This window comes from Nomia melanderi, chromosome 9 (assembly GCF_051020985.1).
Source record: "Nomia melanderi isolate GNS246 chromosome 9, iyNomMela1, whole genome shotgun sequence".
NCBI classification, from domain to species: domain Eukaryota; kingdom Metazoa; phylum Arthropoda; class Insecta; order Hymenoptera; family Halictidae; genus Nomia; species Nomia melanderi.
The window spans coordinates 4,675,835-4,702,290 of NC_135007.1; the positions used below are offsets into that span (position 1 = coordinate 4,675,835).

General features: G+C 33.2%; 1 protein-coding gene across 3 annotated transcripts in view; it reads left to right on the forward strand.

Moving 5' to 3' along the window:
• The window catches only part of zfh1 (Zn finger homeodomain 1), a 55,184-nt gene that overhangs the window by 16,359 nt on the left and 12,369 nt on the right, over nt 1-26,456 (forward strand). For all 3 annotated transcript variants that reach the window (XR_012999436.1, XM_076370929.1, XM_076370928.1), the window contains exons 2-4: nt 16,741-17,126; nt 22,134-22,274; nt 23,270-23,570. Coding sequence is in view for 2 of the 3 variants with exons in the window: in XM_076370929.1 (XP_076227044.1) it covers nt 16,741-17,126; nt 22,134-22,274; nt 23,270-23,570 (828 nt within the window). In the remaining variant the exon portion in view is untranslated. The remainder of the gene's footprint in view (nt 1-16,740; nt 17,127-22,133; nt 22,275-23,269; nt 23,571-26,456) is intronic.

Consider the following 26,456-nt stretch of genomic DNA (forward strand, 5'->3'; position numbering starts at 1 on the left):
CCGAGACATTTTACCGAGGAATTTCCAAGGAAATTCGTGTGATCGTTATCCAATACACGTGTCTTTCCGCTAAATAATTACCGCGCGAGACGTGACTCCACCGTGCCGTCTGCTTCGAGAAAATATTGTGCGGCGTGACAAACAGTTTTCTTTGTAATTCTTGGCAGAAAATAGCGGATTAATTAAAGATACACCTTCCAGGAAACAAACCACAAGTTATAAATAAAAATAGTTCTCGCATCATTGTCAGTCTGATTCATTTATCAAATTCAATTTCTAATTTTATATTCGTTTACATTGTCCTAGGCTGTTTTGTGAAAGATGAAGTAAATAGCAAATTATATCATTGGAAAATTTTATTAAAATTCCGCTACAGAGATAGACTATTTCATTAAGAATTGATTTCAATAAATTTTTATTTTATTATGCTCTTGTATTTCATAAATATTTTCACTTTGCATCACATTGTAACAAATGTTTTCTATCATTATTATATCTTGAAATATTTTTAATTAGTTGTACTAGTTATATTATATTCTTGTTAAGATATATTCTATATACACAAATAATAAGTGAGCTACTTTGAAGAAATTTAACCATTTATTCATCATCAGATTGTGATCAAGTTTGCTTGGAAACGATTGTCTCGTTGCAATCTCCTTTATCACTAAACTTAAATTAAAAGAAGATCTCAGAAGAGACTCTAGAGACAAAAATCTCTTAAAAATTACAATTGATTACGAAAACGGACGTTGTATTATCTATTCTAGAAGAAAAGTCCCAACTGATATTGAAACAAGATGCTAGCAATGCAATACAGCTTTATACATCCTTGAATGTTTAAAAATCTACTACACTATGATCATTATTTTTATATTTCACAGTCCCACATTTCTCTTTTTATATATAAATTGATGTTCTTGTTACAACATCGTTCGAAACTTCATTTGAAACTTATCAATCTCATAATACTATTTGCAAAATTAACTTGGTTGATATTTTGTGATTCATTTTCATTGATTATTCATAAGCCAATATCTTAAACAAAAATAACAATCATTACATTTCTAATAAAAAGTTTCTGCGTTCAAAAAGGTGCTAAAAAAAAGTTTTACCGATAAAAGAACAGTTTTTCGGGATTAAACGAATCAAGTATGCTTAAAACGTTTTTACCTTTATCGTAAAATTATTCGGATGGGGAAACAACATTAAAAACAAAGGTAAGGACATTTAGGATAACGAAGAACGGGTTACTTGTGGAACGTTTACGATCGCGTGAAAATGGATCGTCCAGCGCATTCTCGTGTTTTGCAACATCCTTCCTTCGCCGCGATAAGATAATGATATGGCACTGGGGCAATGAAACGTTTCGTGTTTTGATCATCGAGGCATTTCCTCTTGTCCCTTGTTCGTTCTTGCCACTTGTTTTTGTTTAGACATCCTTTCAATAGCAATAAAAACGGTACCGCGCCATGTTAGGCATGTGAAAACGATTACGCATTTCAAATGTGTTCCTAGTGGAAAGTTGGCGTGGTTATTAAACCTCGCCTAGAAAGCAACCGAGATTTCTTGGATTTTCTAGAAGCTCTTGCGACAATTGGCCAGATCTCGTGCCTAAGGCTGCCCACTTTCCGGAGGCAATCGACACGCTATCATTTCATATGATAATCTCAGGAAACGTCTGTCCTGATAGACCGCCGTGCCTTGGAATTAAATTCGACATCTTCGTTGCGTAGGAAAGGTACAGTTCCCGTTGTACGTATTAACAGGTTGACCACTGTTCACTCTGGTCGAAGTATTTCGGTGTCTTCCGCAAGTGCCGAACACTCTCGAAAATTTTCTCTGATCGATACCGCTCACTCCGATCGGAGTGTATTTTTTTAACATTGGAAAGTAATAAATTATTCTTAAAACTAAATAAAGGCATTAAGTACTCTGCTGCTATATTATGTTGAACAATAAATATTCGGAAAAACAATGTCGGCACCTCAACTAACAACTAAAAATATCACTCGCGATCAACCTGTTAACTCCTTGCCCTATGATTTATTTCTCAACTGTGATTGATGCAACTACTTTATTATTAATAATTTATTGAAGCAAGAGACAAATTTTAGGCATATTCCCAGTCTACGTTTGCTCTAAATTATAATAATTGATAGCAAAAGAATAATTAATTTATATTATTATAATAATAATTAACTCAAAAGAATAGAATAATATTTATGTTTGTTACTTTCTATTTGAAATCTTTAACACGAATCTCACATGGTATTGTAAGGCAGGGGATTAATTAAGCATTCAGCATTTGAGTGATTAACATGCATTCCAATGAATAATACACACTATAAAATAATTATATTTTTATACAATTGATCGAGGTGTCATTCACTTTACTTACACCTTCACCTAAAATATAAAGTACGAATAAGTAACGGAGAAAAATAAATAATATGTATTATAGAAAAAAGAATATTCTGTTTTCATAGAAAATTATTCGAACATTGGTATCAACGAAAAATTCATTTTACCAGTTACTTCGTTGAAAAATTAAATAACCCTTAGTTAGAATTCGATGATCTTATATCCTGTTCTATATACTTGCACACTCTATAAACTGTTTACGTAAATCTAACAACTTTACACGTATTTACATAGCTCAGTTGAGTTTCGTAAGAATCAAAGTTAAAGAAAGATTCTATCTTTTTTATCAAGGCGTCGTGTGAACAAATATACTCCGCATGTAAAGGAAACAAATTACTCGTGCAACGATTTTTATTCGATTAAATTTATCGTCGATTTGTTTTCAACGGCGATTGATCAATAACAAAAATAATTCCAGCTCGCGAAGAAACACAAAGAGAGAAAGAACGGGACGTGACTCGACTCGACCCCGGGTTGCAAATAAGAAAAATAAGCCATCGATTCTTCCGCGCGGGTGTTCCTGCTTTTCAACAGCGAACTTTCCTACCTTTCAGCGGCGCATACCGCTTTTCACCGGCGGTGGGGTACGCGCGAATAAAAATAAAATACACGGCGGGTTGCCGTGGCGGAATCACCGATTCGCTTCCTCGCCGCCTTTCCGATAGGATAAAAAACTCATTCAGTAAGAAGTGTTCGGTAAGCCGATGTATAACGTCATCGTTAAAATTGTTTACCTACGAGTAGACAGTAGCTTACTCTTGAAGATTATTCGTGCGAGATCTTCAGTATATACAGGGTGTATAGAAATCATGTGTAAAGAGCACTGTAACCGATCCAGAAGTGTAGAATTGTGTTACCGTGCTCTTTGCATATCATTCTTATACACCCTGTACACTAATCCGGGCATTAGAGATTACGGTAACGCGACATCCTAATTATGCTGGAAAATCGAATCATTAACTGGGATCATAAATGATTTTCATTCACCTTTTGTAAATTTATGTTTAGAATAGAATTAATTATTAATAATGGTTTATTGTACATTCGCTCTTAGCTTTATCCTTTACGGTCTTACAACGGGACGAATGTGACATACAATTTCATTCCAACAGTGAACAATTACATAATTTTTGCTATAATTATCCTTATCATCACAATCATACTATATACCTATTAAATAGATACAATTTGAGTACCTTTCATATCTACTTAAATACATGCCACACTGAAATACCACCTTAACCAGTTAACTGTATTTGACCAGTATACATGTCATTTTAAAGTTTAAAATGATACTAATTCTTTCAGCTTTCTTTCTTATTTATTTTTTCAGATAAATATGTAATTCTTCTTTGTTTTGCTTTAGGTTTTCATTAAAATATACTCTAGATGCGTTCGTCCTGCGTTTGACCAGTACACACTTCATTTTTTTATTTTATTGCGAGCAAAACGAGAGACTTTTAAAACTAAATTCCACAATTAACAGGTTAATCGGATTTTCTTTATTTATTATGTACTTGTCCTACATTGGATGAAACGATAGTTTTTAAAGTACATTTTCCTGTAATTTGTTGTAGCTAAGAACAATCAAATGTTTTTATTTTACAGCATTTAAATGAATGTATTATTTGTGTCAAAGTATATATAGGTACCTATAGAAACATTTGTTTTACGTTTTGACTTATTTAGTTTAGTTGCAACTTCAAAACGATTTATTTCAGAGTATTCCAAATTCTTCAAAAATATTCCACTAAGAAGGTGTAGTGGATCTGTAAAAGGTACTCCATTTCCCATCGATTAGAGTGGAAAAAACACCTCTTGATTATGATCGACGTCCGACTTAATCGGTGCAGGCACAGCCGCGAACGAATTTGAGATTGCGTGATATCACTTGCAATTGCCATGCTCGTTTCTGCATTCCACTGACGTCATTGGTGGCGCATCCTCTTCCCTCGAAGACGGCGCGAAAGATTCGCATCTGCACTCAACCTCCGTGACTTGGACGTTAACGTTTGCTTGAGATATTGTCTGTTCTAGTCGAGGATTGATCCTCCCTCCTTGAAAAAGCACTCGGTGACAGAGTGGATTTAAAAGAAGCATACGTGGGCGTGATCCTCAGTGGACACGTTGTAAAATGAGTTTAGTGGCGAATGGCGTCAAGTATGAAGGAAAGAAATAAGCAGAGATTGCACGTAGGCTGTAACTTAGAAAAAGTAGTCCAATATCTAACTAAAGTTCTATTTTAACATGTTGGCCGCTAAAGAAATTCTCATCGAAATTCCCATAGGTACAGTCGAAACAGTTTTCTTAATGAAGTTCAATTAAAAAGTTAACTTGTCCCAAAAATGGGACACGTTTAAACCTCATTTCCTGGCCAAGTGATATTTACATAAATACTGCTTTGTTATTTTTACTTTATTTTTATTATTGAATATTTCAAATATAAAGAAAGTTATTTTTTTTGTTATATGGTGCACTGTATATTTTTAATAATATTCTACTGATACATAAATTTACAACTCAAAACAAACTATATGTATAGGAATTTTATATATTTACAAAACGTACAGTGTACCAGAAACGGTACACGTGACTAAGTAATGAGACTCAAAAACGTCTCGGTGTGGAATGTGTTAAGATTCTTCATAGTCATTACTTCACTGTTCTTCGTATATATCATACATCCAATAAAATTCGGTTCGTTCGATGCGTCGTCAAGGAAGTTAATTTTTATATTTACGTAAAAAATAGTGTCATCTGAATTTTGGTGACGTGGGAGTTTAGGTATTAACGCATATGTCTTTGTTAATATGTTGTTGTAATTCATGCGAGAAAGTATGTAAAAAGTACTATATGTAATGTTAAACGTCAAAGAAATATCATGTATAGTGTTATACATCAATGAATAATAAAGTAAAAGAAAATGATCAGTAGTGTTACAAGATTCGGTTTTAAAATGGAATATAATAAAATATATTAAAAAATATAATAAACAGAATAAAATAAAATGGTATAACTACGATATAAATTTTTGATAGAAACGGTGCGCTTGCGCAAGCAAAAAGTGGAGAAAGAGGAGGTCCATCGGCTACGTTCTCTTCCTGTCTGCTTATCTTTCTCTTTTTAATGTTGAACTGTTAGCTTAACAAGGATCTCATGCCCATCGATATTCACTGTGCGACAAATTATATAATTCATTCAACATTAGTAACGCATCATGCGCATTATGATTATTTATACATTGCAATTGATAATCTAGGCTGTCAAAAGTGAAAACATTATCATAACTTTTAATATATTTTCTTAACAAATTAAATTAAAATATCATTTCCTATTGTAACAATATTTATTACTAAAAATGGTTAAATAATTAACCAGTTAACTTTGCTTGACGAGTATACTTGTCATGACACAAAATCCTGCAACTTCTCGATGATGTCAAACACAGTTAACTGGTTAAGTAAATATTTAAGGAAACAGTTTAAACTTCAATATTATAATGAAAATTTTAAACAAGCTTTATTAATAATTTTTATAATAAACTCTTGAAAATTATAATGGTACTGAAAAACATTGATTATCGTATTACGACATATGATTAATTAAATTTTCAGCTTGCATTTCATAGTAAATAGAAAAATATGTTTTATTATAAACACTGATTTCCAGTAAAATGTAACTTGAAAATATTACTTCTAAATTTGTTTTAAAGGTGTATAGTACTTACAGTTTGCACTGAATGAGAACCTCTTTAAACAGGAGGAGTTCCCTCAACTGACAGGCGAAACATTCCCCCGCCGTACTCAACTCTCCGCCCTATCCTAAAGGGTCTGCCTTTTTCCTATCACCAGTTTCTGGTATACCTACATAAAAGGAAGAACGTCAGCTCTCAACGTTCTGGAGGATGGAAGATTCACTGATATCTTTCTACAAAGAAATAGTTGACTCGGAACATATAGAGTAAATGTATCGAATTTTGATTCGTATATAAAATTAAAAATATATTTTTACAGAAGTAAAAATAATATTCACATGATGCTAAATATGGGAGAATGTGCTATAGCACATTAATGCTAAAAGTGGGAGAAAAAAGAAAATCAATAAGGTCTGCCATTCTGCTGCAATTTGCAATAATTGGCTGGCGACATTGTCGCACGCTAAACGTAATGACTAGACTGCGTATCTCTGTGCAAATTCAAATGTTTACAAATAAAATTAAAAGAATAGAATTGATATTGAGAATGGTATACCATGAGAAATTTTCTAAAAGGCGCAATAATTAGAATATTTTATACATTTTTCCGCATTGTATGCATTCTGTGCTACTTTGTACTCTCAAATTTTCCATTAATGCATACAAATCTGTAGTCCAGTAATGACGAATGAAAACGTCGACGAAACTATGAAATTATCGTTTTGTGACAGTCATCTAGTGTTTTAATTACCCGCAATTGTTTGTTGTGAAACAGCGTAAGTACTGTTCCAGAGCACGAAAGAAGTCTAGTAGGAAGGAAACGGAACAAGAGGGGTTTTTCCCTATGAACGAACGTCACGTCAGTATCGAAGGAGCCCCGCCCGTTGTCTCACGCATTCTGCGCTCTAATGTGCGATTGGTCGAAACGGTTACACACGCTAAGTTCGTCGCGTCACACAGTGAAAAATTTCTCTTGCCCCGTTACCTTCCCGCTAGACATCTTTCGTGCTGTAGACAGTACATTTTTCAGTATAGATTTCTGCCCAAGTCTGTTAATGTGTTAAGAAATCCAATTACAATTATTAATATTGATTTATATTAGCAACAACCTTTAAATTTTTTAATCGTTCAACATTGAAAGTGCATGTACTATAATACGCAACTATAAAGCAACGCCTTACGTTTCTTTGTATGAAACTTCATTCCGAATAAATCGATAACGAAAATTTATCTCTTGCACATGTGCTCCTGCATGCAGTAAGTAGAAACGATAAGTAATGAACAGAGATATTAGTCAGTCTTTATTAGAATGACACGCGTATCAAACGGAAACTCTAACTCTATTTTTTTGAATATCAAGTGAGCTACGAAAAGACTTTATACTACAATTCTATTTAATTTTCTTTCTTCTCTTGAGTTGTAGCATCAGTTTAGACACCTTGGAGATTTTGTATTCCCTACATTTACTCTATATACGATTGAAAATTATAATAATCTTACCAAACATGAGAAGAAGGTAATCTGACATTCATAATAATGGGTTTCATTGTTCATGGCCATTTCAGCTATTTTAAATCCTAGACATAGAAACCTGATGTTTATTTGACAAGACTTATCCGCAAAGCATGAATCGATTACTATTTTTCAAAGTAGACTAATTTCGAGTTTCATCAAATTGAAATTACAGTCAGCGAAATAGTATAAGAAGTATTGGAAATCGGTACTCTGCAAACGATTTTGTATAGTTTTTGAACATCAAAGCATTGAGACTCTAAGTTCTAGATATATCACGTGAAATAGATGTCACATCTCAAAGTGTTTTTATAATCGGAAAGTTAAAAGTGAGTTTTACTCCGATTCGCCATTCCTCCAATTCAAGACGTAATATCTACGCTTCCAGGAAACAGTACAAAGCGAAAAGGGGATCGATCACGCGTTTGAAATTCCTCGAATTGAAGAATGTGAAAAAGAATGCAGATAGTATCCTTGCGGTCTGAATTATTTTTTATTCCTTCAAAATGATAATTTTTTCATATTCATCTTCTTTTTTAATAATTTGTGCTTTATTAATAATGAACACGTTGTTTGTTAAGATATTACTCTTAAATATTCTACAATATTGAAGCAATTTATTTTGTGGAATAGGATGTCAGAATTTTTTAATTTCATTTCTTTTACACTTTATAAATTTAAAAAAGAATTTGATCCGCTTATTTTGTTATGATAAAAATTAATTTTCAGATTTTGATAAAAATTATACCATTCACTTAAAAGAGAACGGAAGAAATACATATATTTGTATATGTAAATGCGTAAAGAACCCCGGTTTAACCCTTTGTACTCAAAAAGCTATTCTCTGTCACTATTTACGTAAAATTGTACAGTATTACAATAAAATTTTACAATAACTAGAATAAAAACTTGTAATCTATTCACACTAAATGTACCACGACCGGTCAAGTAATCGGTTTTAACATTTGATTGCAAATTCTACGTTTTATTTTATATCGATTCCTGTATGATCCGATTAATCAGATTTTCAATTTTTCTTTTTCCTTCTATTTCTATTTATACTAATAAAAATTGATTATTGTTGACACAATGAAAGAATTAAAGGAATAGAATGGCATTTACATTTGCCAATTTCTATTCGGAATGTTTATCACGGGTCTGACGCGATATTGTAAGATAGGGGGTTAATGATGTCATCAATGAAAGCATCCAGCTAAATGTCCCGTCATCCCCGAATTAATTCCCCGTGAAATATCGTCGAGGAACAGACGATGCTTCACGATGACCGATTGAAAGTACAGTGGGGCCCCGAGTTACGTCCTCCCGATTTACGTTGTTTCGCAGTTACGTTGTCTCCACGTAATACGGTGGTCAATTGTTTTTAACCAGTTAACTGTGGAATTTAGTTTAAAACATGTCTTACTGTGCGTACAACAAAATCAAGTAATGAAGTGTCTACTCGTGAAATGCAGCCTAAATGCACTTATAATATATTCTAACGATAAACTAAAGCGAAACGGAGAAAAATCATACGTTTATCTAAAAAAAATAAATAATCAATCATTCAAAGAGTTAGCATCATTTAGAGTCTTAAGCTGATATATATACTCGTCAAACGCAATTAACTAGATAAATATAACCCCTTCTGTCATTTTTATACAATTCAAAGAAAATGTAAGATAAAAGTATCAGTAGTTGATCAGTTAAGACAAATTTTCTATATAAATAATAGTGAACGCTTGCTCCTTTGTTAAATAGAGGGGCTCTATACGTGAAGATGCTGTTTGAACTCAGTTATAAAAAGTTAAAGCTTAGGAATTTCTTACCGTGAATTATACGCCGTTTCTTAACGATAACGTTAAAAATATTACAATACGGAGGCATACAACCAATGTCAGTAAAATAAATCATTAATTCTTGCGATAAACAATTTAATTCAGGTAAAAGTGTTTCGAAGTTGGATTGGTAGATGTTACAGCATATCTATTGTGCCGTTATCAAAAGATTATTATCTTTAAAAACCTTATTTTCCACGTTGTCCTGAAAAATGGTGAATTACTGATAATAAGTCAATTACTGGTACCTTTACTATATCTCTTAATATGATAAATATATGTACAGACATGTATGTTCGCATACATGCATACATGTCTATCCTGTATACTCCGATTTACGTCCTTTTCGACTTACGTCGCTCACTTCAGAACCAATTAGGACGTAAGTCTAGGGCCCAATGTATGTTCACTTTCTGTTTGCGCGACTCTACCGTCCGGTGGGAAACGTTTGATAACGGTGTAGACATAATTGATCGCGATAGTTTCCTAATGTTCGTCGCGACATGATCGAGCGACGTATTATCGTCGCCGACAGTCACGGAACATGTCGGCCTTTAAAGCCAACATCGAAGGCAACGTAGATCCATGACACGGCTATACATCCTCGCTATGGCACGTAGGAAGGCAGGAAAGGTCACGGCTCTGACCCATTTCGACGTTTTATCAGAGTACACCGCGAGCAAAGTTCGCCTCGTGGTGCACGAGTCGGCTGAACCGCTACCGAGCAGATTATGTGGCGCGCGACTTCCGTTTTTCTTCCATCGGTTTTCCCTTCGATCACGAGCTTTCCCGATGTGCTCACCGGTTCGCACTATCTAGCCTCGAAATTCGTGGACTCCGACCGTTCCGTTGCACGGTAACTGTTTTCGACGATGGTGTCGAGATTCTGATGCGCAGTAGTATCGAAGTGTTGCAGATACAAATGTTACTTTTTATTTGGATCTGTAACACTATTTTTACTGAAACTGTCAGAAAACATCTCTTACAATTTTGACTTATAATTATTTCCCATGTTTAATCACTGTTCTTTAATTGACTCTTAACTGTTTCTATAATGCACATGAAGTTAATTAATTTATTAAATCATATTAAGTAATTTGATAGGTTTTATTAAATTACCTTTTGGTATGTATAAGTGTATACAAAAGTAAATAAATCATTATCATATGTTACAGTCGTATTATTATTATTATTGACATGCTGTGGCCAACTACTATTATTACTAACACTAGTCATCACCCTGTTAGTTGTAAAAATTATATATATATCTAATAAAGAATTTTAAAATAAAATTCCATCGTTAAAGTGGTACACAAACATCTGTGTGCCTCGTCATATTATAAAATTTTTCTATAGGAACTCTAAGAACGCAGCATTCAGATTTCAATAAATTTATGATTTAGTTTGTTTATTACTAAATCAATGTCTTCAGTAATTTCTCAGAGAAGCATTTGTAGAAGAATTTAGGAATGGGTCAATTTGACCAATTTGGTAGTTCTAATGTTAATACTCAGTACAATAAAATGTGCCAATACAAATAACATTGACACAGAATTCATAGTTTAAAACTAATTTTAATATTAATCGAAAAACTTGTTCCTGTTTGTGATCTTGTTCCACCAAATTTTTACTGTACCAGCTATTTTATTAATTTACGTTTGTCTTGCTTATGCATGGGTAAAGCTCCAATTCTGCTATTGAAAAACGGTGAAGTGTGAGTAGGTATGTCTGGTATGGGTTCTTGACTATTACAGAGGAAATGTTTAAAATTGTTCCTATTGTTAGACATTTGTAGATACTGGGGGTACGGTATAATTTATGATTGGGAAAGTTGTCCTTCCGGCAGGTCTAGCACATGTGGTACCCGACTGCTCGAGATTTCGAGTTTTCGCGACACCGGTGGTCGTAAACCAATTTGACCTGCCGCCAAGGACTACCTTCCGTGTTCAGCCTTTTCAGAACTGAACATACTGAATGCGGTAGGTGAACGAACACTTATGTCAACTGCATCCTTCACTACAGCATCCTGCAGCGCATGCTAAAATGCATTCGAGTATGTCTGAGGGGCAGGGGCGCACCAAAGATATTTGCTGCCTGGGTACAAACTTTTATTGCACCCCCCCCCCCCCCCTAAAAAATTGGAAAATATCATTGTGACCTTTCAATAACTCTCCGCCGCAAGGCTGTACGCTGTTTCACTTTCCACACTATTAACCTGTTAACTGTGGAATTTAATTTCAGAAATCTCTAATAATGGTCGCAATTAAATTAAATAATAAAGTATATATTCGTCAAATCCAGGATGAATGCACGTAGGGTATATTTTAATGAAAAACCAAAGCAAAACGAAGTATCACATGTCCGTGTGAAAAAATAAATAATTCATTGTTTAAGGCATTAGTATCATTTCAAGCTTTAAAATAACGTGTATACTCGTCAAACGCAGTGAACTGGTTAGAACTGTAAAATAAACGCGACATATCTTGTCGTTCATCCGTAAAGTATTAATACTAAAACTATTAGGTCGGTCAAAATGACCCATTCCTGATTTCTCCTTTTTACAATTATTAAAAGGGTAACAGCTGTTTCTTTAAGCAGTTATTAGAGAAATTGATTTACCAATGCGCAAACTGAATTGTAAATCAATTAAAGTTTCAATAGATGCCATCTTGGAGTTGCTATAGAGAAATTTCAAAAAGTCAATTTAACTGCTCGGTAGTTTTAGTAATAAGAATCACTCGGTCTCACTCGCAGTTCTATATCGTAGAAGTGGAAGTATTTCCTCTCGGAAGACGTATGCCACGTGTCAGAGAGGCATGTGTTGCGGGACGAATAAATATAAAGCCGAAAACACAATCCCCGGCCGCGATGCAGAAATCTTCGACGCCGTGTGACTCACGACGAAATTTTATCCTGTCCGGCGATTTGCCAAACGTCGAATCGTCGCTTTGCCTCTGGGTTAAACGTTGCTTCTGCTTGTTCGATTCTTCGAGCCTCAACCCCTCTTCTCTTTCTCTTCTCTCCGCCATGCTGCATGTTTCTCTTGGTGGTCGGTGAAAATTCATTTAACCGCCAGTTAACCATGAAACACGTTTCCAACTCGAAGAGCCGCGCCGTTCGTATCGATTGCTCGTTACGAGGTGTACACGCGTGGTCGAGATCGCTCCGTGTGTTTCGGTTCACAGAGGTGAAACCCACGTCCGAACCATCCCACAATTCGCCGGGGAAATCGCGAGGACCGATACCAAATTTGACGAAATCGTTTCACGCCAGTCTCCTTCCATGATCTCTTCTGAATTGAATCGAGTGCACCGAACACTGAGATTTCGTTGATCGACGCTAGGATAAACTTCGGAGGAGGACCAATTTAAACTGAACACTTGTCAGTGTTTGTTTTCCAATGAATTAACCCTCTCGCTGCCGCTGATTCATAGAAAAAGTTGGTACGCATGGCATGAATCAAATTCTCAACATTTTACGTAACATGACATACTTAGGTATATTTTTATGGAGTTGAAACGCATTCAAATGAAAAGTGAACGGATTAGGTCACCAGATTTGATTTCTTGGAAAATAATCGATAAGGATTGAAATTACAAATGGAGAAACATAAATTGTAATTGTATCAATTGTTTATCTATGATAACTAAACTGGCCATTTCTTTCGGAATTCACTGATTTGACTGATTCGGATCACTGACAATATTAACTTTTCACTATCGCGAGTTCTGTAAAAATGTGAAGATACTTATTGTAATCCCCAATTTGGTATACAAATAATAAATTAGCTACATCTTGATATCATTTTGCAATAAAAATGAAAACTCGTGGTGAAGTCTACGTAATCCATAGTTTCGGCGGGAGATTAAAATTGATAATATATGATATAAAATAGAGTAGGGTAAGTAGACATTTTATAAGATTAATAATTTCTTATTATTTTTACTCTACGGAAGCATGTCTGATGAAAAGAAATAACATTTCATCCATTAATCTTAAAGAAAATTGAATTTGAGTCACATATAGGTCTCCTACTTTAATGTACAAATGTAATTATTTCTGGGTCTATTCGTTATTTAAAAGGTGTCTTAAATGCAATTGTGTCTATTTAACACTTTTTACATGATTGTATTTGCAAAAATAGTAAAAACTTTCATAGTTTCTATATACGTCCACGTATGTTATAGACAAATCAAGCGTACCAAATTTCTGCTTTCCCAAAACAGAAAAATTTGAGACATATTTTAAATAACGAATAGTTCCGGCGATAATTTCATTTATAAATAAAAATAGGATACCTTGTATGTGTGACGCTTGGCTATAGAAAGAAATTAGTGTGTCACATATGTATGACGCATGATACATAAAGAGTTAACGTATGAAAGGTGTTAGAGTTATGTATTTCATACACTAGGTTCGATTTAATTTTTTTCGAGAAACACAGGTTCAACTTTCATTAAAATTTTAATTACGAATACAAAATTGTTATTCTTACCATAAAAATGGATAAATATATTTACAGTGTTCATTTACTGCTTTGTCGTTTAAATGCTCTATCATTTAAATAAGACTATTTTTTGTTGTAATACTTTGTTGATATCATTTGATACGATTGTTAGATCAACTGTAAATGTGCAAATGTAAAGTAATGGAGTTTTTCTTTTTTGATCGACATTTTTTTTACCAGTTTACCTCACGAAGAAGAGCTCAGCCTCTTTACAGTTGTATATTTATGAACGTCGACCAAACGACGTGCAGACTGTGTAGTGGTTCTGCCTTCAATTGGGTTCGTTCACGAAGGTATTCGCGTTTTACGTTTTGTGTTGATCAAATCTTAAAGCAACCTACAAGTAACTTCTACTTCGGCATCGTAAAAATTTTAAATCATTGTCGCAAGACATTGAGATTGTTTTCAATAATATTAAAACACATAGCGTGTTATTAGTATAAGTATAGAGTGTCTGCTATGTTGAAAGATTGCACCTGATATATAATATAGACAACATAGCAACATTTTAATTTTTAATTGAATATATTGAACAATTCCATCCCGATTTAATATAATATGAATAATATTCAATTTCATTCAAAATGAGTGAATACTTTAGAAACAAAGTTTGTTTATCTCAATTGTGTTTATAGTTTGTCGTTTCTCAATCGTTGTCCAATCATACCATGAATATTACGATTACTGTATTCATTAAACTTAACTTGAAATTACAAAGTATATGTTCACATTACTTTCTTACACTATGTAATCCAAATTTGAAATAACCACAGATGTTATGCACCACCCATATTTTTATTATTCATCTGTTTTATAATTGAATTCTTTGAATTGAATTTTCGTTTCCTATTGAATCCTTCTCGAATCTATATCGAAACAATCTCGATATTCGATTTTATTTCACTAACATTATTGGAATAAAAGTATTTTATTGTTTCATGTTATATTTGTTTATAATATTTCATTTACATTTTATTTACAACCTTAGTATCCTCAAGTATTATGATTAAATTAGTAAGGTCTATTAAAATATAATTGAATGATATGATATGGATGGAAATTTTGGAATAATTATTCGGAAATACTTCGAACTGCAAAGAGTGAACAAATATGTTTTACTTGTTACTATGTTCTGGTGATGCGCCGAAAATTGTCGATCGTTACTAAGATTGACTCATAAATATTATCCGAGTTCCTTTTATGGCAAATAAATAAGGGAAGCCCATGTTTCCTATGGCTATGCGGAGAGGTTATTAAAACAGAATTTATGGGCTTTTGTCCATCACTTACGACCATGAAATAATTCTATTGAGTGTAATATCTTACGCCAACAACAACACAAACACTATTTCTTGAAACCATTAATTATTAAGGGGGGATTCTTATAAGATAACGGCAATATTTCACAAACTTCAGGAAGACGTTTCACATTACTGATAACATTTTGAGAACAATTTTACCGGTTCTTGGTATATTGGAAAAAATAGTTATTACAATCATATGGACAGCCTTCATTCATGAAAAAGAATTTCTTAGAATGGATTTGAAATTTTTCTTTGAATAATAATTTGCATACGTTATGTTTCAAATTAAGTCTGGGGTAAGGTAACCTTCATTTTATACGGTCTTCTAAAATACACAAAATATTCTCCATATTTATAAATGTAGAGAAAATTCTTTCTTGTAGAAGAATAAAAGACGGTAATTATAACATCAATTTTCTCTACCTTTTGAGTTCATTGAAGCAATGGGGAAGGTTCTCCAAAACTTTCACCAAAATTATCCTGCATAACTACTGTGTAAGCGTTTATCCTTAGATTAAACTATTTTTTGTTACGTCTGTAACAAAACGAGCATATTGTATATACTAAGTACATAGTACTCAAGTAACTGCAACTATACTTACTCATTTAACAATCTAGCACTCAAAAAGGATTCTGATTATATTATAAAATACTGTGTATAGTATTTTAAGAAAACGTTAAATACTGTAACAGATTTCTTATTAAGGTATTACAAGAGAAAACAATAAAAGAATTAAGAAGAATTACAGCAAGAGAAAACAACAGAGATGTATAGGTGGATGGGAGTGTGAATCAATCGAATTGTAAGTTAAACCTTATTTCTAAACGGAAGAGATTGAAATAAAGCTATTAACATAATCTACTATATAATGGTTTAATTATTCAATAATTTAGTAATACGTTCCACTGAAAAATACCACACTCTGCGCTATTAATCATTAACCTGTCTAATTTAAAAATTCTCTATTATTCCATCGATAATTCAAGAAAACGCAAACAAACCCATGTGTTCTAAGTATACACGTTTACATTGAAGATAAAAGACATATAATAGCAAACTCCATAATAAATAATATTCTACCAAATCGATCTAGAAATCTGTACAACTCGCACTCGTTCTACACGGCAAGGGGTTACTGAATCCGAATTTCATTTCCACACCTTTCTCAAAAAAATGTTCAAACCAATTTACTCATCGCCTCTATAAAACCAAAAGTAACGCAGACCGTAAAAAAACCGATCGTCAACGTCGATCGCATACATCACTCTGAATCCCCCGAAATCAGGGAAAACGAGGGTGTGTGCACGCACTCGTGGATCCAAACCGCGGCCTGTTATCAGTGTGTACAAGCGACCGATAGCTCGCGCGGCGGCGGGTAGAGGGAGCGTAGAATCGTGACGGAAAAGAAAAAAAAGGGTAGACAGAGGCGACAAATAACGATGCACGTGTGGCTCGTGTTTCAGGTTGCAGCGAGGACGAGGCAGCAGATGTCGTGAACGCGGAGGTGGGCGGAGGTTGCGCGGCCGGGGCGCCAACCACAGGAAGTGCCGCTGGAGGTGGTAGCGGGCCAGGTAGCGAAGCCAGCAGTGGCGGCGTCGGTGGTGGTGGTGGAGGTGGCGGCGGTGGTGGTGGTGGCGGAGCAGGAACAGGAACAGGAGGTGGTGGTGGAGGCGTTGGTGGACGCGGGGGTGGCGGTGAGGGCGGATCGACGAAACAGGGTGGCGAGAGGTGTCCCCAGTGCGGCATCCTCTGTCGGGACGTCCACGTTCTTCAGCTCCATCTCGAGGGCACGCACAAGACCACCTACGCCATCGACAAGAACGATCTCAACGCTCAATTCCCCCAAGTGGTGAGTGAAACTAACGTCAAGGACGAGAGGACTCCATTGTTCCCGGCGTATTATCGATCATGCGCGACCAGCCAACGGTTTCCCACCCCCTATTTACCTTTCTCCTACTCCGTCCTCTTTTTCTCCGCCGCTTTCTCTTCTTCTTTCCTGTCCTCGGTTCAATTTTTTCTGCCTTTTCTTCCCTCTGCTTTTTTCGTTAGCTCCTTGTTTTGGATGTTTGCCACTTGATTTTAGAGCGCGGGATATACTAAGGGGCAGGAGGTGGGGCGTTAGAGTTATCGCGAAAAATGTTCGGAGAAACGGTAGGAGTTGTGCTGATTAGTATGTATATGACTAATTGCTGAATCTTTGACTGATCGTATTGCTTGATAAGCTGAGTATATGAGTACTTGATTTTGGCGGACAGTTCATGGCTTATGAGACATTGATCATTGAAGTTGTGTCACACCCAGTATACATTTACGCTGAGTCACATTAAATGTAGTAACACCATTTTTGTGTTTGTATGAAGAAATGATTAGAAAAGAACTTCTCACATATAAACAGACTAATAACAATTAGTAGCCGACACAACGTTGTTTTCGTTTTTTATGTATCGTAAGTAATTACTTATTAATTTTAGCCTTGGAAAGGTGGTATTTATTCGGTTTGATGAGTATTCGATCCTTGAAAGACTCGTTAAATAGAAAGCAGAAAATTTAACGGAAGTATATCTCTGAAAAAATAATAATATTCCAATATGGTGTTACGTATGTTGTTGTGTTTACTTATAGTAAAATATTAAGCAGTAGCTTGATTATTATTGCTTATTACTATTTCTTGCATTTTAATACAAGCCTTATAAAAGATATCCAATATCATTTTATTTTTATTCCCTTTTGTTGTTCTAGACATTATTTATATGTCATGAGGATAGAAGTATAGTACCTCATTATAATCTTACCGTAAATTCATTTGCTAAATGATGAATCTGTAAATTAGAGAAATGTTCCTTTCCTATCTACATAGTAACGCATATAAGTACTTCGTATATAATTAATTAATATCTGTACTTTCTAAATGCAGGAAAGGTATTAGAAATATTTTTTAGATCAAACTAGCTGTGATACTTCACTAATTCATTAAAAAATATTTGATAAGTACCAAAATTCAACTTATACGTAGAATATTCTATAAAATACGTATCGATTACAATAAAATCAAACGTCGAGTTAATCCTTGCAGTACTGATGGTTCGTGCTATCACATAAACGACGCCTGGATTCACGTGGATCTGTAGCCGGTTCTTGCTTATACAGTGTGATACATTTAAAACACGACTTGCATAATTCACTTTTGACTATAGAAAATAATGCATCAAACCAATATGGCTTGGTTTCAAGGGAACCATAATCTGATGTTAATGATTTTTTATAGATGTATAATAGAAATACAAAAATCAACTTAATTTTTTCAAATGAAGTAATCCTTGTATACAGATCTACTTTATTATACAATTTATATTCAAAAAATTATAACAATTCAATGTGTTGCCAATTTTTCATGGATTGTTCAAATACTTTTGTGATTTACTGTATATATTTTTTACAATTACAGAATAGTTTTACAAGTTACGTTTACATTTCTAAAAATATATTTTCTTAAGATGCATGCCGAAGGTGTGCTATTAGTAAAAAATTTTCATGTATATAACGGTTCTATTTGATTATTTCCAAAAATATGTTAAGTACTAATTACAATTGTATTTTCTTCTGTCCTCTACTGAATTCATAGACAGCAATAATGCAATGTTTCGCTGTCTCATAATATTTATATACAGTTTTAGTTTGTACTTTCCCAGTTTATTTAGTATGTATAATTTGAACGAAAATTGTCTGAACGTCACCAACTACACACCTGTTGTTAATGCCCATATTGCCCATATTCATTCTTTCGAGATCCATTAAAACGCAAAAAAATCTTATAATATTTGTAAACCTTTTTAACTGTCCCATAAATTTCTCAGAGATAGCCTGAGTTTTTTATTTCCATAGATCGATTTTGTTTTCACATAATTTCCGAGAATGACAACTTCTAGGAAAAACATTCAATTCCATCTGATTTATTGGTTGCTACGTTTCGTGTATTTCAGATTAGTAAAATTCGCTTACGTTTCTATTTCTATGATACATCACGATATGTGCGATTTCCATATTGCTAAACAAATAAAAACTCTTCCAGTGTTTATGCTTACATGTTCTATAGATATTATTAGTTAACCCAGCTGGTCCTCAATGTACATATCTATGCATTTGAAATATTATTAAAAAAAAAATAAGAATACACAGTCTAGTAACAATTTTCCTATACCATTTTTAACTTTGAAGTATTTTTAATAAGATTAGAATACAACCAAAAGGGAAAAGGTCAAATGAACAATACGGTGATAAAAAAATGGTAATCAGGTCAGAAAAAGCCCGAATAACGTAACAGGGTTAATGCACTTCTAATATGTACAGAATTTTCAACCTCTTTGATGATCGAAGACATAAATAGATATGTGCTCACATTTATTAACAATTTAATTTTCGTTACATTCTATGCTCGTACTATAATTTGTAACGTAGAACTCGTAGGTTTCGTAATCTTCAGCAACAGCGTCATTATGAAGCTACATGCATACTTCGTCAAATAAAATTCTATCGCTATAGTCTACTTAATGTCGATTGTTCTTTTCTTCCAACGTTTTTTAAATAAAATTTTGAATTCAAGTATTGGACATGCAAGCAAAAATAAAACGACAAGATAAATATAAAACAATGAAGCAACGAGAAAAGCATGAATAGGTAATATTATATTTCCAAAGGAATCAAATAATGCATTTTTTTTTAATTCATGAAACAGAAATTAACCACATCGTATAATTTTTTTGCGACTAAACTCGTTTTACTAATTTTATTATCAATTATTTGCACGAAACGCAAGAAAATGTTTCATTCATCGTAAATAAAAGTTTACTTTGGAAGTAGGGTCTTAATAATAGCAAAATAGTTTTTTATTTTGATTCTTACGTAATGAGTAAAAATGTTGATTTTCATTATATCATTTCATTACATGAATTGCTGCAAAAGTTTCGAGAAAGCATGAGAAAAGTCATAAATAAGTTTGAATTAATGGTTTTTCTGTTTTTCAAAATATCCTCCTTAAACATTAATATATAATATCTTCAACATAAATTCAGCACAAGTCAACAAAAAATATATTCCGAGAAAATCAATCTCCCTTTTCACCTTCGTTCATTCATTCATTATCTATTTTGATTCTTGCTGCAAACATTGGCTAAATACAAATACATCTTTATTACGTGTACAGTTTTAATATCATTAAACAGGCCTGAGTAAGCTGAAAACAGTTAAACCAATAACTCATATAGATAACGTTAAAATGTGGACTTGTATTGTTTTAGAATTCACAACTTCATTTTCCATTGTGTTGCATGAGTATTTTTTAACCCTAAAAATGTAACCCTTTACAAAAATAACAAAAACAACTAAATGGCAGCGTTAGAAATTATGAATTCCCGAAATTTTTGCAGCAAAGTAATATTATACAAGAATAATGAAAAGTTTCTTTTTTTTCAATGGAAGTTTGATTTAACACTACAACTATTGAGCAATTAAAGTGAGTTATTTCCAATTTCTTATAGAAATTAAAGCAATACGTTTCATGAGATTCAAAGAGTCTCTTAGTCTTGTATGTGTACAAATACACAAATTTTATTTAAAATCTCTCGCAGAAACGCATTCTTAATCTAAATACTTGCAAAATCAAAATTCTGAAGTGGGTTAATTTAACCCATTCGGCAGTTTTAGTGTTAAAAAGGATCTCCATGGTGCAGTTAACTACAGCGATGTTCCGCCATTACGAATGTAAGCGTAGTCCTATATGTCGGGTACCCGAACTTCAGGTCGAACGAGAAAATTTCCGGTGGGATCGGACGAGATCCTGAAAATATCTTCTTACATACGAATGCTGGGGATTCCGAAAATCCCGAGATTTGATGCGGGCTTGTGTTTGAAATGAACCGTATCACATAATGTGGTCGTTGATATACTTCTTTAGGCAATCGAGTATTCGACAGAAACGTGGAAAATCTTTATCTTCATAAATATTTCAAGTAAAAAATGAAAGATAAGGCAATTTTCTTTAACGAAAAATGATTGTTTTTAATTGATTTAACAGATTTTTTAAATAAAAAACGTATTAGAGAAGAGTAATACGGCACCGATCGAAATTAGATGCTTCACGTGTATGATAGAAGTCTTTATTAAAACTTGAACTTAAATTAACAGCTTTTATTAACACTTCAATGACTGTTGAATTTATTCCTAGACAAATCTATATGTTATTTATTTATTTTCAACATAAATTAAATAAACACAGAATAAATATAAAATTCTTTTCTTTTTGTACTAAATCATTAACGATAAAGTAACGTCATCAAGCACAGTTGTGAAAAAAATCATAGGACAAAGGGTTAAAACACTTATACGTGAACAAATAACGGTAATTTTTTACCTAAAATACATAGATTTGACAATTTTTTACATATTTTAATAATTCTATATTTCTTTGGGGTGTGGTACATTATATAGTGACATTTCCATAGTTTATTTTACTTTTATTTTGAAATTTGACAAAGTTGATATCTTTGATAAACGCGATTTTTTCTTTTCCTTTATTTAAGGAAAATGTATGAACTCTCATAATAATTATTATATTTTATGTTTTTAAAGAAAAGTTTTAGATTAATATATATATTATCTTTAGTATATTATAATAATATTTTATCTATAATATATATTTTATCTTTAGTATAAAGAAATAAGTGATACACAAAATGCTGAAGGTTTTAGTAGCAGTCAACGTATTAAATAAAGGGTTAACACAGACCCATTTAAATAGAGGATAGCTGGTTGAAGCATTAAAAATCAAACAGTTGAAGACCGAATGAATTTATTGTTTCAGTCCTGCAAGGTGTGCAGCAAGACCTTTGCAAACGTCTACCGACTCCAGAGGCACATGATCAGCCATGATGAGAGTGCCGTGCTTCGTAAGTTTAAGTGTCCCCATTGCGAGAAAGCCTTCAAGTTTAAGCATCACCTCAAGGTACTACGAGTGCACCCTTATTTTTCATTTCTCATTCGTACATCGTTTCATTTCCGTTCGTTGGTTTCCTTTTCACGGTCTCTCACGCAGCACCGCCTGACTCGGTTACATAGTTTCTTCTATAACCGCTCGAACGATTTCTTTTCAATAAGATTTACATTCTTTCGTTTCTATTTTCGAATATACGAACATACACATATTAGATTATTGCACGTAAATTAATTGCATCCTCTTTCAAGCAAATCTTCGTTTCACGTGTTGTTTACTTATGGTTCTAATTGGTACACTATTGATCCTAGGTCATAAATTTCGAATACGTATAAATTTTATAAATGTCATAATGATTGATTATAGATTTTATAAGTACACAAATGTTATTTTTTAAAACGGTTACACAAATTATTATTTCATCCAGATGGTATAAATATAAAAATGTTGAAATTGTACGTCTATTAGCTTAGAAGATGACGTGATTACAAGATCAGCAATAAATAATATAGCATCGTATATTAAATTACTTATCAACTTCGTTTAGTTTCACAAAACGCTATATCAAATTATACGCATATAGTTGATATTAGTAATAAATATTATGTATAAAACTTGTAGCTTCACGTGCAACAATCTAATACAATAGTATGCACCTACTGATACACCTGCACCGAATGAGCTGATCTGTCCGTTTTTTAGTTCTTAGACATTAGTTACGTTCACACATACACCGCCGTTCATAAGTTTGGAACAATCGCATGATTAAAAAAATGTCCAAAATGAAAACATTTACAATCAAATGTACAGTATTCGTTTTAAATAACATCAAAGGAACATATCGTTAGAAAACAATATTTCAATTGAAATAATTGCCGCGTGCATGAACTTTCATTTGTCTAACGACCAGAACGTGCTCCAAACTTCTGAAGAGCGGTATGCACACTTGATAACCCGTTTACACGATTTCCGTTAATAACGTCCGTGTCCTTTGCTCGTTTGCGCAGGAGCACCTTCGCATTCACAGCGGTGAAAAGCCATTCCAATGCAACAACTGCGGCAAACGTTTCTCTCATTCTGGTTCGTACTCGAGCCATATGACGTCGAAGAAATGTTTGATCGTGAACCTGAAGAAGTCCAGGCACGCGAACGTGACGAGCGTCGATCGTGGCCCGAAAAAAACGCAACAACCCCTGCCGCCGGGACGGCGCGATGTCGATCTGCTCGCGGCAAACAATAACACTTTCCTCCCCATTCTGCCGAAGCTTTCACCCTCCGATTATCAGGAGATACAACGGGAAGGAGCAGGTGAGGATCGATAGGGCCTATATATCGAAGGACAGATTTCGCAGCGACCGTTAACACGTCGACTGACACAGTGGTCACAGATGATCGGAGCTTGTGAATTGCTTGAAAACAATTGCAAGAAGAAAACTGATGTCGAATTAAAATGTTGTTACATGAGTAACTAAATAATAGTATAACTTAAGTACTATGATAACAAACCATTAACTAATTCTAATACCATGTGCCTTTGTTATGAGCTTTGTGTTATGAGCTGTTATGGGCTACAGAGTAACGGTAAACAAATTGGATGATGCATTTTTTAAGTAGATTCAGAAACAAAAGGAAAAATGAAAATTGAAAAACAGATTAATCGGATAATATTGGAATTGATGTAAAGTTAAATGAATGAAAGTAAACGCGAAGTTTTAAATCCTTAGTGTTAAAACATTCCGCATTATACAATATTTTGGCTACCCATTTATCTTTTCCCTCTGTGTGTATAATGTTCTCACATTTATGGTTGTTTTTCAACAACTTTTTAATCACGTAAAAGAGGAGCTTATTGTAGCCAAATTTTGACTGGCTCCTAAATTGAACCATAGCTTCTTTCATATATAAATTGATTTTGACGGTATCTTTTAGTGTGAAATGATAGTTTCTGTGTAGTTTAGTATAATTATTTAGTTAAGTGCTCGCGTATGATTTGCGATATTATTATTTTCATATAGTTTATTTTTATAGTTTAAACAAAATTTGATTTCAGGTTTTTTTGCATGTATGTATCAACCATAATGCCAATATTGTTCTTAATTTTTTTTACTAGAAAACATAAACACATTATGGAAGTATTTGATTAATTGACCCAATATATGGAACTTTCCCATAACTACATAGATTAGCGATTTTTCACCGATTTCGGTGATTTTGGAATATGTTACCAAGAACGTGATTCTGTGCAAGTTTTCCGTATACATGTTAATGCCGTTTGATTTTAGTTCATGAGATATTCGCAAAAAACATTGACAATTTCGAAATTTCACCTCCTCAAACTTAAATAACTTTGAAGCGTATAGTCAAGGACATCGTTTTGCACACATCATAGACATGTTGTTCGGCTTAGTTTCCGAGATACACACAAAAATATGTTTAATACCACATATACCCGTCTCTCCATTTACGCGGGTTCAAATCTTCAAAATCGGCAAAGAATCGTTAATTTATATAATTAACGGAAATCGATATGAAATAAAAATGCTTAATAAAGTAAGCAACTGAATAATAGTACAATGTAAGAACTGTGATGCCAAATCACTACTAATTATTTCCAATAGCACTTACCTTTGTTGGGGAAGAATAAGTAATGTATCTACAATGAACTTCTTGGAACAATTACATTCATTCTACAAAATTTTATTGTAGTATAATTGATAGTTAAGTTCTATAATCTTCCATTAGTCATTTATTTCATTGATATTGCATTGAAACTTGGTCCTCAATAAGTCATTAGTTACGTTTAAGTCAATTTACTTAAACGTAACAATTAAAAAACGAAGATGAAGGAAACATAAATTTTTGACAGAAATCTTATATTACTCGACGTATACTAACATCCCGAAAAAAACGGTTGGTCATTTTCGACCCATACTTTAAGCCTATTACCTTACCTTCGACAGTGCTCAATGGTTGCAGGCTCGGGTACAATGAATGCAATATTGTATTAACCTTCCTCCAGCTTGTGTGAAAGCAATAAATGGCGACCGGCTTAACGGCCATGTGGTTTCCGGTAGTATTCTTTATGGCTTGAATAAAACGTGCATACTTTAAATTGTTATAGAAGTGTTATAAAGTCATCTAACGTTAAGAAATGTTTGAAAAAAAATCTATGGTAAAATGTAATGATTAGTTTTTGTTATTTTCTTTTTTTTCATCAATAATGTTATCTTTTTAGTTTTTTGATGTAATATGTGGCATTTGGTCCTGCAATTCGAAAGGGTAGGTATTGAAATACATACTTATTGAACGTTTACTGAGATATTGGTCAACATTTTATACATTAATTATTTTCGAAACTTTCTATTTACTTTATCTATGCGTTTTCTGAAAAAAAGACTAATTTCTTGTATTTAAAAGTATAATAGTCTATATATGTGTGACGCATTCCTGAACAGTTATTTACTTAGTTACTGAAATTAAGATTTTATATGATTAATTTTTTTTATTATTTGTATGTAAGTGAAGATATATAAAATTGTTTGCACTTAAGATCTTAAAAAATACTTCGGAAATTTCTGGTTATTTTAAACTTATGTACTATAATAAGTTTGCACTCAATATTCAACACTTTTACAAGTCACAAGATCAAATGTTGCTGTAGCATATTACAGTTAAAAAGCTTAAAAAAGCAAAGTGACAAAAAAATTGTTTATTATATTGTACATTCCCTTTGATGTTATAAAACTTTTCTTTGAAATATTATTTGACACAACAGTTTACAAGTAATTTAAGGTGATACAGCTGATGACTCATTCTGTATATCATAGTAGTTGAGTATAACACGGTCAACGAAGTATAGTCCAAGGATATAAAGAGTGGGGGGACGTGTGTAGCAGATAGCATATTATTCTGTAGCACGATTAAATAGTAATTCAATACATTTCTTTTGATATTAAAATTAGTCTCCCAAAAATAAATCTTACCTAATACAACTCTATAAACTATCTATTTAATATCTAATACAAATACAAGCGTAATGAATAAGGTATACGTAATTACAAAATTAATGAATAGTAATTAATTTAAACGATAGTATAATGTATTTTAAAACATAAGCTATCGTAGAATTCACAGAATATAATTAATTGATAAATTAAAAATATCGATGCAGTTTTGTACAAATTCTTTTCATCG